Source organism: Crotalus tigris, unplaced genomic scaffold (assembly GCF_016545835.1).
Source record: "Crotalus tigris isolate CLP2741 ecotype Arizona unplaced genomic scaffold, ASM1654583v1 scf7180000017935.1779662, whole genome shotgun sequence".
Lineage (NCBI taxonomy): Eukaryota > Metazoa > Chordata > Lepidosauria > Squamata > Viperidae > Crotalus > Crotalus tigris.
In genome coordinates this window covers 1,258,133-1,274,097 of record NW_024096727.1, presented here as the reverse complement: position 1 = coordinate 1,274,097, position 15,965 = coordinate 1,258,133, and the positions used below count along the sequence as shown (strand labels likewise).

The window sequence follows — 15,965 nt, the reverse complement described above, 5'->3', positions numbered from 1 at the left end:
TTTAATATATGACCAACAAGAGTGGAATTGTTTGGAATTTGAATTGGTATAGAATTGGAATTGAATTGATAGAATATAAAATTTATATTTAAAAATGGATACCACCCAGTGAGAATATAAAAGAAAAGGGTAAATAAGTTGAAAAAGTAAAAAAAAGAGACAAAATAAAAATAGGATCATCACATTTAAATTTACTTCATTAATTCTGTTTCCGAATTAATTCAATAGGTGACTGGGGCAGCATGCATTGTTTTGTGTGTGTGTGTGTGTGTGTGTGTGTGTGTGTGTGTGTGTGTATGTATGTATGTATATATATATATATATATATATATATATATATATATATATATATATATATATGTCTTTGGTTGTTCGGGTTTTCTCCCACGTAAAATTGGAAGTGTCTTGGCGACGTTTCGACGAAGTCCCATTCGTCATCTTCAGGCTGGTGCTTTCAGCTTCGTGCCTCGAGCAGCAGTGTGTGGTCTTGGCTGTTTCTTCCTTTTAACTGCCAGTGGAGGTATGAACGAACACGAACACGAAGCCAAGGAATGGCAGGGCAGCCCAAAATCTTGAATCCCTCTGCAACTCAGACTAACCTGAGCACAACAACCAAATCAGAGCACACCCCCCAGCCAATCAGAGCACAGCCAACCCCCCAGCCAATCAGAGCACAGCCAAGCCCCTAACCAATCAGAACACACCTCCACCCAATCAGAACACAGCCAAGCTCCCACCCAATCAGTTCATACCTCCACTGGCAGTTAAAAGGAAGAAACAGCTAAGACCACACATTGCTGCTCGAAGCACGAAGCTGAAAACACCAGCCTGAAGATGACGAATGGGACTTCGTCGAAACGTCGCCAAGACACTTCCAATTTTACGTGGGAGAAAACCCGAACAACCAAAGACCTACATACAAATACCCGCGAAAACCTCAGAAAATATATATATATATATATATATATATATATATATATATATATATATATATATATATATATATATATATACATACACACAGTATATGCACAGTATGACCAATTGACCACCTGAAAATCAATTATGAGCAAAGGTAATGCAGTTGCAATTGTTTTTCCTGTATATAACAATGGCAGCATGTCTATGCTGAAGGCGTAACATAAATATATGTGGGGAATACTGGAATATTTAATAAAACAAAGGAGACATTGGACTGTAATAATATTTTAAAGCCTATCTGTTTTGCTAATCCTTGAGTGAGCTTGGAAATGCTACCTTTGATCAACAGCTGTTACACGTAAGGGAATTACAGTATATGTTATAGCTAACATTAGCATTTTCTTCTTAATTAGCAGTGCATTTTAAATGCTTGTTTGCTTTGATTTCAACATTATTTTATTATAATGAAACTATTAAAAGGAGGAGGCAAAAATGTCTAATAGTGAAGATCAAAGAACAGAATGTTGATTTACAGATCATTTCGACCTATCAGTTCACAGAGAGTCACTTGGCATTTTTCTTTAATGATGCATATACTTGCTTCCTCATTTGCTATTGGCATGAGATTTCAATAAGCAGGCTATGGACTGGCAGGGTGGCCCTGGGGATAAAATACAGTCGAGGGAGAAGATGGGAAAGTATTCTTTGTGTTGTAGACACAGAGCTAGCGCTCTCTCTCTCTCTCTCTCTCTCTCTCTCTCTCTCTCTCTCTCTCTCTCTGGCAGAGATGCTTTTAATGTCAATATTATAAGAAAATAAATTTACTTTTTAAACTTCTACATCATTTTAATTTTACTATAATTAAAATCAAGTAATCATACACTTCATACTGTGCAATGAGCACTAAGGAACTTCGCCTGGAGAGTTAACTGAGCCATGCTTGAAGGTTAAGAACTGTGGCAAAAAGGTCAAAAAGGAAATAATCTTAGTCCCTTTCACTGGGTTAAGTGTTTTAAAAAATTCAAAACTGCATTGAATGAGTTTAAAGTTGAATATTCTGATATTGGTATTCCATTCATGCTGCATCTAATTCATTGGCACACTATCTAACGGCATTTAGCCGTAATGATAACTGTTGTGGAATTATTTTTCAAAAAAAGACAGTTTTAAAATCTGACTTTCATATTTAAATATAGCTGGGATGAAAGATTTTGGAGAGAAAAACCCATTTATCTTTGCAAGCAAATACTTTAAAATGTATCTATTGCCTTAGAGAGGTAAATAAATAAAATTCTGTTAGAAATTGTCTGCATTTGAAGCAATCTACAAAATGGAAGCAGGTGGCATAGCAGATAACATATGCAATTGTCAAAACTATGAGAATAAAGAAGGATCTTAATGGATAAGAACAGAGATTAGCAACACGGTCCTTATGGGCACCTGCAAGTCTCATCTCATTTAACTTTTAAAAATGTATTTTAAAATAAATAAATGGAAAGCTGACTGTAAATCAAAGTGTTAGCTTCAAGATCAATTTATTTCCAATAATGTCTGAGATTGTCATATAGGCTACATAGGGATTCTTGGAAAATAAGTGATTAGAGCTGTAGCCCAGTTGTTTTCCCTGGGAATTTGCCTGTTAGACAGAAAAATAATCAAGAATATTGGCAAAAACTGTAACTGTAGAGACAGTGGGATTAAATCACCATGTTGCCTTCTGGTTAATCCTTAGTTGGGAAATTACCAAGAAATCCCCAAAGTTATAAATTAGATTGTAAAGTGGACTGCCCGAAGAACAAAATAGAAGATTATTTCCTTATTATTGTAAAAAAATCCCTACACAGTTGTGTCCCACTATGGTAAGCATTTTGTGAAAGCACTTTCAGCATGCTTTCAAAATTTCAATTTGGCTCAGGCCCCCAAAAGTCTGCCTTCCTCTGGTTTAAGCATTGAATAAGTAAAACATGCAGCTGAATGAAATAATAATATAATAAAGTGCCTTTTATTTGATCCAAAATTGGCTACTTTGATTAGCAGTGGCTCTTCATGTATTTGAATAAAGTCATCTGTTATTTGATCCTTAACTAGTTCTGAGTACAAAGCTTTTTATATGTTTATGCTGTAGACCCTGAAGAATTTTATGTTAATTAAGCTTGAGTCCAATTGTGCTGCTGGTGCTACTTACAGTATTAATGAGAAAAATGTTTTCTATAGTTGATTTAACATAGTGCTGGGAAATGCAGCAAGTTTGGTGCACATTTTTCTGCCACTTATTCTTCATCTAATACAACCATCGAAAACTGTAGACTTTTACTTAATTGTACACCATTTATACTGTGAGAAATAATGTGAAGTCTCAAATCGAGAACACTGTGATTCAGTTGCACCATTAAAGCAGAACATGTAGTGGCTTTCAGTGGACTAAGGCCCTTACAATGTATGCATGTATTAGATTTTTACACCTAGGGGTAGTGGGGGAACACCAAGACTAGATTCATAAAAAATGAAGATAAAAGTAAAAGGATTTTGGAATTGATCTCTATTAGTTGGATCTTGTGAATAAGGCTCTTCATTCAATACATATGTTACCAAGCACAGTTTTGTATCTGACAAAACAAATGGCACAGCTTTAAATGTTCAGAGATTATGATTTCTGTATAGGTCTTATTTAAGAAATCCAGTATTTTATTAGCTGTTATTTTTTTCTAAAATAGTTATTCCACACTACTTAAGCAATTGTGAAATCTCTAACAGAGTTTATACAGATTAGAGAGAAAATAAAATGGCATTAGCCACAGATGTTACAGAACTATATAGAACAGTGTTTCTCAACCTTGACAATTTTAAGGCATGTGGACTTCAACTCCCAGAATTCCACCACTAGCAATGCTGGCTGTGGAATTCTGGGAGTTGAAGTCCACATGCCTTAAAATTGTCAAGGTTGAGAAACACTGATATAGAATATGAGCCATTAATACAAATTTAGTTGTCTGCTTGCTTCAGTGATCTTAAGTTACAAGAAGTGAAGAAAAGCTAGCATGAACACATCTCCATGTCCATTTGACTTTTTTTTAAAAAAAAAATCTGTATGAGATTCATATGTTGGAAAGGGATGTTCAGTCATGTATTTTAAACTTAAATCTCTTCTTATCATGAGTGGAAGCAAAGATAAAGATTTTATAGAGAGGCAAATGATGCTGCTCATTAATTAATCCAGAGGCCCAAGTTTCACTTAACTCATTTTCATTGCAATTTGTTCTCTTCATGTGTTCGTCTGTGTGTTTCTCTCATAGAGTTCAGCTGACCAAGGCGAGACAAAAAATGTTCAAAGCAGCCAACCTTCAAAAATGATCCCACCCAAACAGCCCTTGTATACAATGCCACCGCAAGCCTCATCACCTTATCCTGGCTTGGGCTCCTTCTTGTCCCCATCGGATCTGCAGAGTTACCGTGGTCACCCTCACCCCAGCCTCTCCAGGACCCTCAGTTCCAAACCCATGTTGCCCAGTATCAGTGCCTCGCCACCTCCTTCTTTCCAAATTAGCCCCCCTCTCCATCAGCAACTCTCTTTGCATCACCCGCAGAGCTCCATCCTCAACCAGCCCCTCAGCATGCAGCAGGTCCCCCAACAACCTATTTTGTCTCCTTCTATGGCACTACAGGTACAGCCCCCCATGAATTCTTCACCACCAGGCCAGCAGGTGAGTGGCTGAGTTCTGAAGCGACCATTCTTAAATAGATTGTGCATGTTTGTAACTTGCTTAAATGTGATACTAAGATCTGTGAGTCTCATATAGTATTTACTAATTTTAGCAATCCTGCCACTCTGCATTGAAAGTTGTACGAAAAGTCTGAAAGAGACTGACTGAGTCCACACCGTGTGCCAGCCAAACAGAAGCCTGTTTGACTTAGTGCATTATGTGAATCCAGCCAGTTATGGTATAATTAATAAATCATGATTAACCAGATCTCAATATAAGGAGTTGCTTTCAGGCATTTGTTTGTTTGTTTACCTAACTAACTAACTTATTTGCTGCCCATCTCATGGTTTGAGGTGCCTCTCCGGGGATTCCATGGAATTTTACAAGCACTTCAAGCAGTGCCATTTCCCATGTGTAGCAATCCTGTTTGTAGGCCTCATCTTATGACTATTCATTTAGCAAACATTGAAAATTATAACATGCTCAAAAAAGTGACATCCAATCAGTCTTCACACTTAAAACTGTAACATTTTATTAAATTATAGAATAAAATACAAAAATACAAAAGCAAATAATAGGACACGGGGGAGGGAAAACTGTTAAAACTGTTGCAGCATCCCCACAGTCATGTGATTGCGATTCAGGCCCTTGGCAACCGGCCTGTATTTATGATGGTTGAAGCATCCTGAGATCATGTGGTTGCCATTTACAACCTTCCCACCTGGTTTCTGGCAAACAAAATCAGTGGGGAAAGACAGATTTACTTAAGAGTGTGATTACTTAATAGCCAAGTGTTTTATTTAACTGTTTTGGGGGGGAAAAAAAACCTCTCAAAATCTGGCACATTCACGTGATACTCACTTAATGACCATATCAGTTAGTGATGGAAATTCCAGTTCCAACTGTAGTTGTAAGTCAAAGATTATCTGTAATGCCATCATAGAATTCCATGTGCTATTTTTATAATTTCCAAAGTATCTTCATGTTACATTCCTAAAATTTGGTAACAATTATTTGGCAATGTAATTTTCTCCTACTTAGTTTTATTTTTTGCTAAAGTAAGAAATACAGTGGCCGAAGCAAGTTCCTTTTAAAACTCCTTTGCCTTTGTCCAAACATTTGAAAAATGTGACCTTATTAGCTTTTACAATCGTATTCCTATGCATCTTGGTTCCTAAGGAAGAAAATCTGTTTTTTAAATAGTCCCAAAGGAGCTTTCCAAAGGCAACTGGACTTTCTTGTTGATTGAGAATCTCCCTAGAAATATTTTTAAATAGGATTATTATTCCCCCTTCAAGCCAAATAAAAACTTCCTGTTTCTCTACTATAGCAATCTCCAACAAAAATATGAATTTGTTATTAGTGCATAGCGGTAGGAGAATGAACGCTATAGACAATCATTTATAATTATTATTGTTGCCTGCAAACATGAACTATGATTTTGATAGCCCCTAAGTTGCCTTTTATAACTGGGTGGGATTTTTATTTATTTATTTAATTTGTATACCTATTTCTAGTATTTATTTATTTTATTATTGTGGCAAATTATGGTATAGTGATTTAAATTAAAATGAGCTATGGATTATTCAGTAGCAATAAGTTGAAGTAGCAATAAGTCAAATCCCAGTTCTCTAGAGTAAGTGAACTTCAACCTGGAGGTTTGACAGTGGATGTTTTCCATCATTGGTTCTGTCAAGCTAAATTTGGGTAGAACATCTTTTTTAAATTTTATGATTGTCCTGTTTTGAGGCTACCCTGATTGTTGTAAATAAATAAAATAATAATTTGTTTATTTCCTCCAGGAGCTTTACTAGGATTTAAATTTAGTTGTTATTATGATTTCAGCTTTCCCCAGCTATATGCCTCCAGGTATATGGAGACCACGTTTTTGAGAGTGCCAAGTTACTGGCATTCATAGCACATCTGGGAGGTGCAGATTTCAGAAAACTCGATTAGGGCAATATCTGAAACAATATTTCACATAGAGTCTCTCAAGTTTTTTTGGGAACTACCAGAACATGGCTTCTGTTAAAACTACAATGCTTATGAAGATTTTTCTTGCCACATTCTCATATATAATCAGTTATTGTAATATATTACAGCAGTGAGAGATGCAGTTCACATGGGGGGAAAAGGCTATAATTGCAAAGAAAAAATGATAAAGGGAAAAGTATTTATTCTTATGCATAGTAAGAAATAAATGTGAGATAATTTTTTCAGAACAATAGTTTGTAAAGCTAGAATAAGTGAGAAAGCAGCAAATTGTTTTACAGAATAAATAATCTGAAATAATCTTGAGCACATTCACAGTTCTTCACATATCAGCATACTTGGTTCATCTGGGATTTCCCCCTTTTGAAATGTTTTCTTGAAATGGTTATATGTATAAAACCAAATTGTTTTGCCAATCCCTAGGGTTCTAACTTTCCTATCTTCTGTCCTTGTCTTCCGTTCTTAGGATTTTTCACATATTTCATCCGAGTTTCAGAACAGTGTTGGACCCCGATCACCTGGTGCATCAAACCCTCCAGGAAATACTGACTGGGACAACGATTACTCCAGCAGAGAGTGTGGGATTAACCACTGCAGGCCAGTAAACAAAATAAAAAACTCCCAATTTGTTTAGAAGGATTCTAAATGCATTTATTTACACAATTGGAAATTTATCATTTAAGGTAACAAAGAGAGAATAATGAAGTAAACAAAACACCATGTTCCAAAAACATACATGTTTCCTTTGAACATGAGTGCTTTTATTTAGATTTTGCATTTCTAAGAAAAAAAAATCTATTTTGTTCCCAAAACAATTGCATGGATTTTCAGAGTAAAACAAACTGTATTTAATCTAACAGAAACAGAAACAGAAACTTTCCTTTTTTTTTCAATTTTTATTTTTATTTAAAAGATTAATTTTCTTTTTTTTTATTAAGAATTGGTCTGTTATATTTAGTAATATGGGCCTCAATACCTCAGCAGTTAAAAATGCTGAGCTTGTCAGCTGACAACCCAGGTTTGAGACCGAGCAGCATACGACAGAGTGAGGTCCCCTTACTTGCCCCAACTCCTGCCCACCTAGCAGTTCGAAAGCATGCAAATGAGAGTAGATAAATAGGTACCATTTTGGTGGGAAGGTAACAGCGTTCCATGCGCCTTGGTATATAGTCACATTGGCCACATGACCACGGAAAAATCTTTGGACAATGCTGGCTCCCTTGGCAGAGAAAAAATGGAGATGAGCACCACCCCCTAGAGTCAGATACAACTGGACTTGGGAAACCTTTACCTTTATTTATTTATTTATTTATTTATTTATGAGACTTATATACCGCTTTAAGTGCAAGCACTCTCTAAGCGGTGTACACCAGTAAGCAGTATATATATATATATATATATATATATATATATATATATATATATATATATATATACACATACACATACATACATACATACATACATACATACATACATACATACACATTGCCCCCAACAATCTGGGTCCTCATTTTACCTACCCCGGAAGGATGGAAGGCTGAGTCAACCTTGAGCCGGTGAGATTTGAACCGCTGACCTGCTGAACACAGTAATCTAGTAATATATCTAAGGCAGGAAGATTTCTATGATGAAGACTGAGTGACAGAGCTGATTAATAAGAGAGAACAAATAGAAAGATGGATTAATTTACAAAAAAACCTCTACTCCTCCTTTACTATCAACTGGTTCCAGCCTTCTCACTTGCCTACATAAGACTTCTGCATATATACGGTTGTATATGCAATCCAAAGTATTGATGTACCTCCATTTATTATACCATGACAATAATTCTTTACAATATATGTGTCAACGCTGCTAATACTGAATATTCTTGCTTTGACAAAATATGCAGAACTGTCTGGTATTTTTAGAGTTAATTCAGATGACAGAGAAAAGGGAGAATAGTAAGGAAAGTCCGGGAAAATGGACGGAAGTGAATCTTTGCCCTCCAAGTTAATTGGAAGATGTGAATCATGACGCCAAAATAGGGGAGGGGAAATGCCTGGAATGTTATGTGCAAAGGGAAGGGAAATTCAGATCTTGGCATCCATCATGCCGTGCTGACAGGTCTCTACGCTAATAAAGGGGTTTTTTTTAGGTTAAACCATGCCTGAAAATTCTTTGAAGTGTTTCATTAGTCAGACACATGACAATATGCTTTAAACCATTTATGTAATTTCACTGTATCCATTATAATTTTCAGTGCCATCATAATTTTTAATGTTCTTTTTACTTACCATAGAATCTTGGGGGGGGGGATTTTCTAAAATCAGAAAAATAGAATACATTACATAATGCAGTAGTAGGCTATTCTAGACCACTGGTCAAAGGCTTCAGCATAAGGAGGACAAAAGTAAAGATGGTGACAGCAATTATGCTTTTAAAGCCTTGCCCCATTTAATGTGTGCTGCCCCACAAACCGCAAATCTGTGTTTTTGGGAAACTGAAACAGCCAAGACATGAAACTCTCTGGATTTTGCTGGCCTAGCAAGGAGCATTTTAGCCCTGAAAGATGGGGCAACCTTTTTTTTTTTTTTCAGAATCTTCTGAATGTGTGTGCTTAATGTCATTCTTCACAACATGACATGGCTTCCATTTGCTATCTTGTTTTTCACCAGAATTCCAGCAGCCTAAGGCCCTTGGAGAAATCTGAATTGGGATATACCATGAATTTGTTTTGCTAAGATGGTTGTTTACTGGAATAATATTTGTAACTACACTCTAGTTAAAGCTATTGCTGTGTTTTCATTGTTCTTCACTTGGTTTAAATATATTGGGCTTCTTGCCAATATTCAAGCTTCACTGGCTGGATATCTTAATATAATTTTACAATTTAGGCTGTGTTTCTTAAACTCTTTATGTAAAGAATTGTAAACCTGGCCTTGGGAACGGAGAAGAAATGAGTGAACCATTAAAAAGGGAATTTCAAAAAAATCCTGACAAAGAGGAATGTGTGAGATAGAAACTGAATCCCATCTTGATTATCTTTGCTATACTATGGGGTAGAAAAAACTCTTAACAGGTTTTCAACATTCTATTATTCTACCCTTCAACAGTAAAAGGTGTTCCTCGAATCTCTGCTATATCTGTTTCTTGATCTAGCCCAGGGCTTTTCAACCAGTGGTACGGGTACCACCTGTGATACATTGGCACCTGGCAGGTGATACGCGACCATCCTAGAAAAGTGGTAGCGGGGGAGGGGAATGAGCTGAACCAGTGGCAACGCCACACAAGCCTGAATGAGAGATGGCTGGAGCTTCAGGGCTGTCAGGGCTCAGCAGAAGCACCAGGATCAGTGCCGCTTTCCAGCTGATCGGCAGTTCTTCAGGACTGTCAGGCCTCAGTGGAAGCACCAGGATCAGCACAAGGCTCCAGCTGAGCCCTGAAGAAACACCAATCAGCTGGAAAGCGGCACTGATCCTGGCGCTTCTGAGCATAGAAGAAGCGCCAATCAGCTGGAATGTTGCAGCATCTCCAGGGTCTTGTGATTTACATTCAGATGCTTAGCAACTGATTCATATTTATGATGGTCACAGTGTCCCAGGGTCATGTGAAGTGACCAAAACTGCTGCAACCACCAGCAGATGGGGGGAATAAAAACCAAAAAAACCCCACCCCACCCCTGCTGCCAATCCTCAATAGAAATGCTCACAACAATGAAAACCTTGGACAGGAGGAAGAGGTCTGCCGGGCAGGCAGATGTCTTGCTCAGCTGTGGCTTGGGGGGCACTTTTTTCAGTGCCATTATAACTTCAAACAGTCACTAAGCGAACTGTTGTAAGTCGAGGACTACCTGTACTTTATCACTCTTTTCCTTTTTTTCTTTTTCTTTCATTCTTTTTCTTTTTTGGGGGGGGGTCAAGTTTTTGACAGCTTGCTAGGCGACTGGTGGTACTCTGATGGTACAATGGGTGAAAAGGTTGAAAAGCCCTGATCTAGCCTACCTTGAAGGGCTGACATATGGATAGAGAGAATGCATGAGAGCACTCTGGAATATATAGTCTGAATTGTGTGTTAAGGCTGTGAAGCAAACCACACATATTGCTGATTTGCATTCAGTCAGTTTGTCCAAACAAAAACAGACCACACTAATTCATGTTGGAAACTAGAGGATGCAGACAAAATGATATAATCTTCCAAATCACTTGAGTAAGTGAAGAAATATCTTTAGAGGAAAAAAAGAGCAAATATAAACATGGGAAAGGCACTTAGTTGAAATTCAATTATTTATAACAATATCCATAATGTGTTTGGGAGAGCAGTTTGTAAAATTAATGAAGCTCTAATACTGGAGGACCATGCTATTCACGTTCATATTAATTCTATGATAAGGGTAGGAAGATAGAACATGCTAAGTGCAGACTGTAAAAGGACAGATAAATGAATTATGAGAGAGTGGATACCATAGATACCTTTGACAAACAAGTACTTTAATATATTTTCATTCCATAACAGAGAGCTGAAATTCATTTCGATCTAAGCTGTATTCACTTAGGTATGAACCTACTACAGGCATATAAAAAAGAGTAGAGCCATTCAGTTTTTAATAGAGAAAGGATATACAGATGAGGCGACCTCTTTTATTTCTTACTTTTTTCTCCATAGTCTACTTCCAGCATAAAAATTTTGTTGTGGAGAAAATTCTTGAATCCAACAAGATACATTGGTGGTGAAATGTTTAGTATCACCACATATACAATACTGTATGTGCTTTATTCCATCTAAAGTGCAAGTTTATAGCCTACTTTGTATTGATTAAGAGATATCTGTCATGAAACTGTACAATAGTTAGGTTTGACACTGATTCTCACTCTGATAGTCCTTTTTTTCTTTCCAATAAGGCAAAATTATTCATTCATTATGAAATGCAATGAAAGGCGTATTTTCATCTGGAAAATTGTGAATGGGTTGAGGGGATGGGGTTAGACAACTTGGAAGTTGCACAATTTAATTAGCTGAAATTCTTCCATGAAGCTCTTAAATGGGGAAAACAGTTATGGGTTTTAATTTGATAAGGCTTTCAGAATTTAGCTGATTTTGCAGAAATCTTCAGTAACATTTAGCATCAGGTTAGCTTTTCCATCTTTTTGTGTGTGAGAGTGAAAACAGACTTTAGAAGTCCATTTGCAGCAGCGTATTTCTATGAGCCTGTGTTATAAAGCAAATCCATATCTATTAGCATTCAGTAAGTATAAAATATATTCAGGTCAGAATGGTGGAGCCATTCATTACCTTTTTTATTAAAAGAATAATCAGAATTAATCTTTGTCCTAGTCAAGTTTTCTAAGAAGGCAAAACACACCTTTTGTTGCTACAAATTGTGGAAGTTGACAAAAAAGAGAGAAAATGTTTCCTATTAGGAAAAAAGGTAAACTCAGATAACGCTGCTAAGTGTAACTAGCAGGGAAATGGGAGAAGAGGGGCAGAGATTAATGGATTCTTCACTGTAACTTTTCATAATTGTCACTAAGAGGAACAGCACAATGGCTGCAAATAAGGAAGCCAATTTCGGTTTCATCTAATACAATTATACTTCCCAAATCATTCGGTTCCATATTGGTCAGATTCTACCTTGAGTACTGCAATCCAGGGCTGAGCACCATGCTTTAAAAAGGATTTGAGCTGAATAGGATTTGAGCAAAGAAGGAGGAGGAGAATCTGAGCAATATAGGAGCAACATGACTCCTATGAAAGTGGCGGAAGAAACTGCATAGGTAGCCTTAAAAATAACAATACAATAATATGTGCCAGATGGAGTGGAAAGCAGAAGAACTTAAGATTTGTTCTTGGTGTCCCAGGATGCAGAAAACAGAGTAATGATTTCAAATTAAGGTAGCATCTGAGTATTGGGAATGGAAGAGCGATTCAAAGGTGGAATACCTTTCCAAGAGTGGTGATCCTCTTCACTAGATGTGTTCAAGCAAACGTTGGAATGCTTTAACATGCATTTTCCACACTGAGCAGGGAACTAAATGCTGTGGCCTACATGGCCTTTTACAATTTTGATACTAAGCTGTATCATTTCACCACATGAGTAGGAGGTAAAGCAGTTCATCAGAGTCCCAGGTTTAGAATGGATTTAGAAGTATAATTACCACATTATTTTTTTACCTGAAGTTGTAGCTCAATGCCAGTCTCAGTTAAGTATAACAACAGTGAATTATTTAGGTAGATTATATAACAAATGCAATATAGTAGTTGAAAGTGCACATCAACAGTTTGCATCCACAGTGATGTCAGCTGTAAGAATAGTTACTGGCAAACTGTAGAGAATGAAAACATTTTATTATGGATGAAATGTAAGACTTGCACATTTTAAGTCATTCCATTTAGTTCTGTATTGATCCGATTGACAGCAGCTCTCCAAGTTTACAGATTCCCCCCCACACACACACACCCTGTAAATGCCAAGAATTCAGCCTGGAACCTTATGCATGTAAACTATGTATCCTAGCACTGGTCTGGTATCTTTGGGTTGTCATTTTTGAGGATTAATACCCAAAAAATGATGCATCACCTAGAATTGTATTTCCAGTCAGTTGGTATGTAAAGGCCTGTTCTGAAACTAATAAAAAATAACAAAGCCTGGTTAACGGTTTGAAAAGGGATGGCAATACATCAGGCATGCCACTTGTGTGCTCTGGCTGACTCAACAGGCTTCTAAAAGCAACAGCTGCAAATGCTTTGATATCTGGAGTGTCAGTTGGGCATTGGAACAGAAACCATATCCTCCACTGTCCTGTGCTACTGCTCCAAATGTGAAGGTTGAGTGTTATTTGGTGGCCAATCATGCAGTTCATTTTCAGCCATAGCCCATGCCCAGCTGTGATTGACAATGGAACTATAATTGGTCTTATCTCTGTGGTAATGGGCAGCATTAGTGTTGTAATGTCTGAATAGCACGAAAGGCTTGGATGTTTTTTGGTTTCGGTGCTCCCGAATCAGTTGCCTCCAGATAGGCTAATGAGCTAGTCTTACCTGTAAGCAGCTATTGTGCTTGTTCCTTGAGACTGTCCTTATAGTGCCCTTGCCATATATGGGTGAATTTCAAGCAGAAAAAGACAGATTGTTGATTTTTAATTTCCGTACTGTCTCTTACAATGTGGACCTTACAATGCACAGGTACAACACATGGGTACCTGCTAGTCTCATGGTTGCTATGCTGTTCTTTTTTAGCAGCCTGTCACAATCTCACATCCCCTCTTTTTTCTTCTTACAGCATGCTGCCAAGGGACAAGTCACTCTACCTCACTTAAGCCTTGACATCTCCATTCTGCAAAGGTGAAAAGGAAGGACACTTAAGTGAGTCTGTGACACAGGCTACCCAGGTGGGCATCAAGCAAGTCACATGGAAAAGAGAGCATGGCTTCATATCTTGATTCTGAGAGCAGCCTGTCCTTTGTCTTTTCTATCTTTTCTTCCTCCTTTCTTTCTTTCTTCCTTCCTTCCTTCCTTCCTTCCTTCCTTTCTCTTCTCAGAAGTCTACTGTATGTGGAAGCCAACCATGCATAGATCATAAAAGAGCAAAATTGATAAAGTTTCACCCCATCCCTCATGCAACTTTCTTGCTTGCTACCAGCTTAGCTAAGGACCATTTTCCTAGCGAACTGCTTTTTAGATTCAGCACAGACTATGGCACAGCACTCAACGGCATTAGCTTGGCTCAGCAGGAGGAGATGCTCTTACGATGACTTGCTAAAAGGCACTAAATTTTGTGCAAGACAAATGTGAAGTCTGTGTGAATATTGTACATGCAAAGGCCTTGAATGTCTGGCAAAGATTTAAATTCAAAATAAAAACAAAACTATTGTTTGGAGAATGGGTGGACATAGTAGCTGGGAAGCAAAAGTGCAAATATGAGAAGGAAACAATGTGAAAAAAAAAGACCATGAAAAATATAATTTGTTGGATAGTTGTAAGTAGCTTACTTAAATGTTTTAGAAGTGTGCTAAAGACATCTTTAAAATTCTTTTGTGGAAGAAATAGTAGTTTACTTTATAGTAAAAGCATTTTATATTAATTGTAGCACATTTTTTAGTTATACATAGAATGGAAATGTGTATAAAAAAACAAATGAAAAAAAACCCTGCCAAACTCGTTTCTATTATTTGTACAGCAAGAAATGGACAATTTATATCCATGTTATATGGCATTATTATATTTTTTCAGCCATATGTCCATCTATTTAAAATTGCTGACAAGGATTTTTGTCTATTTATGAAAAAAATAGAAAGCAGAATTACAGTTTATGAAAAGTGCGTTTTCCATGTTTTTTTTAATTATTTTTTATTTTCTTTGTGGTGCTGTTTATACAGTACCTGCACATTTTGACTCACAATGCTTATCTTACCTTTCTTTATAATAAAACAAAAAAAGTAGAATCCAAGGTGTCACATTCTTTTGTGGGGCATTCAAAGATATAACTCTAAGTTGCCATTTCTCACTAGTGAAAGTACTGTGACATATGCTTCCAACAAATGTATTTGCATCACTTCTATGGTTATGGGAGTATCTGGGCACACATGAAATTTCTTTGCTCATAAAGCATACTTTCTTCACTTTAATGGAGGATTAAGAACACACCAAGTGAATGCATTTGCAGAATTGCTTTTTGTTTCAAAACACACAGGAGAACCTCCATCATCACACAACACAGAACAGCCCAGAGTCTCTTAAATACTAATACATTAACTCTAGCCTTAGTTTTAATGGACTAGAATCTGTCTATTGAGATGGATCTGCTTAATCAGGAATTCTTGTGTGTATTATGCATAAGGCTCTGAATAATAACTATATGCTTTAAGGAAGAGTTAAATACCTTTCAATACATGAACTTTAGCTAAGTTAGGATTGCCATTTTAATTAGTTGATTATACATAAACCTTTGACCCATGGTACGCTTCTGTAAGAATACTACACTTGGCTTTTCCAAAGGAGATGATGGACTTGGGGAATCTGGTGTTTTTGTCTGTCTATATAATTTTTACTAAGAATTTTTATATAAATAAAAAGCAAATGTAAAGAAAAATATGAAAAAAAAGCAAAAGCAAAAATCAAAGTAGTATCAGACCTCCTTTTAAATAGTTATAAACAAACTGATTATCCCTTCCCTTTCTTGCCATTACAAGAATCAGTCCCTTATTTAGTCCTTTTTCAATCCTCAAAACCATAAATCCTCTTTGTTTTTTTCCTTTTTGAGCAAAAAAATGCATAAAGATTTTTGTAATCTTTTATAAAAGTATTTGTTGTTTTATTCTAAACAGACTATATAGATCTGTTTTGCCAATTCTGAGATCTTTACAATCCGTT

At 36.7% G+C, this 15,965-nt stretch overlaps 1 protein-coding gene across 3 annotated transcripts in view; it reads left to right on the top strand.

The window, feature by feature from the left end:
* TOX2 (TOX high mobility group box family member 2) overlaps positions 1–15,037 on the top strand; it is a 250,172-nt gene extending 235,135 nt beyond the window's left edge. For all 3 annotated transcript variants that reach the window (XM_039344718.1, XM_039344717.1, XM_039344716.1), the window contains 3 exons: positions 4,215–4,622; positions 7,081–7,211; positions 13,876–15,037. In XM_039344718.1, the coding sequence (XP_039200652.1) occupies positions 4,215–4,622; positions 7,081–7,211; positions 13,876–13,912 (576 nt within the window). In that variant the 3' untranslated portion in view covers positions 13,913–15,037. The remainder of the gene's footprint in view (positions 1–4,214; positions 4,623–7,080; positions 7,212–13,875) is intronic.
* The last annotated feature ends 928 nt before the right edge of the window (positions 15,038–15,965 follow it).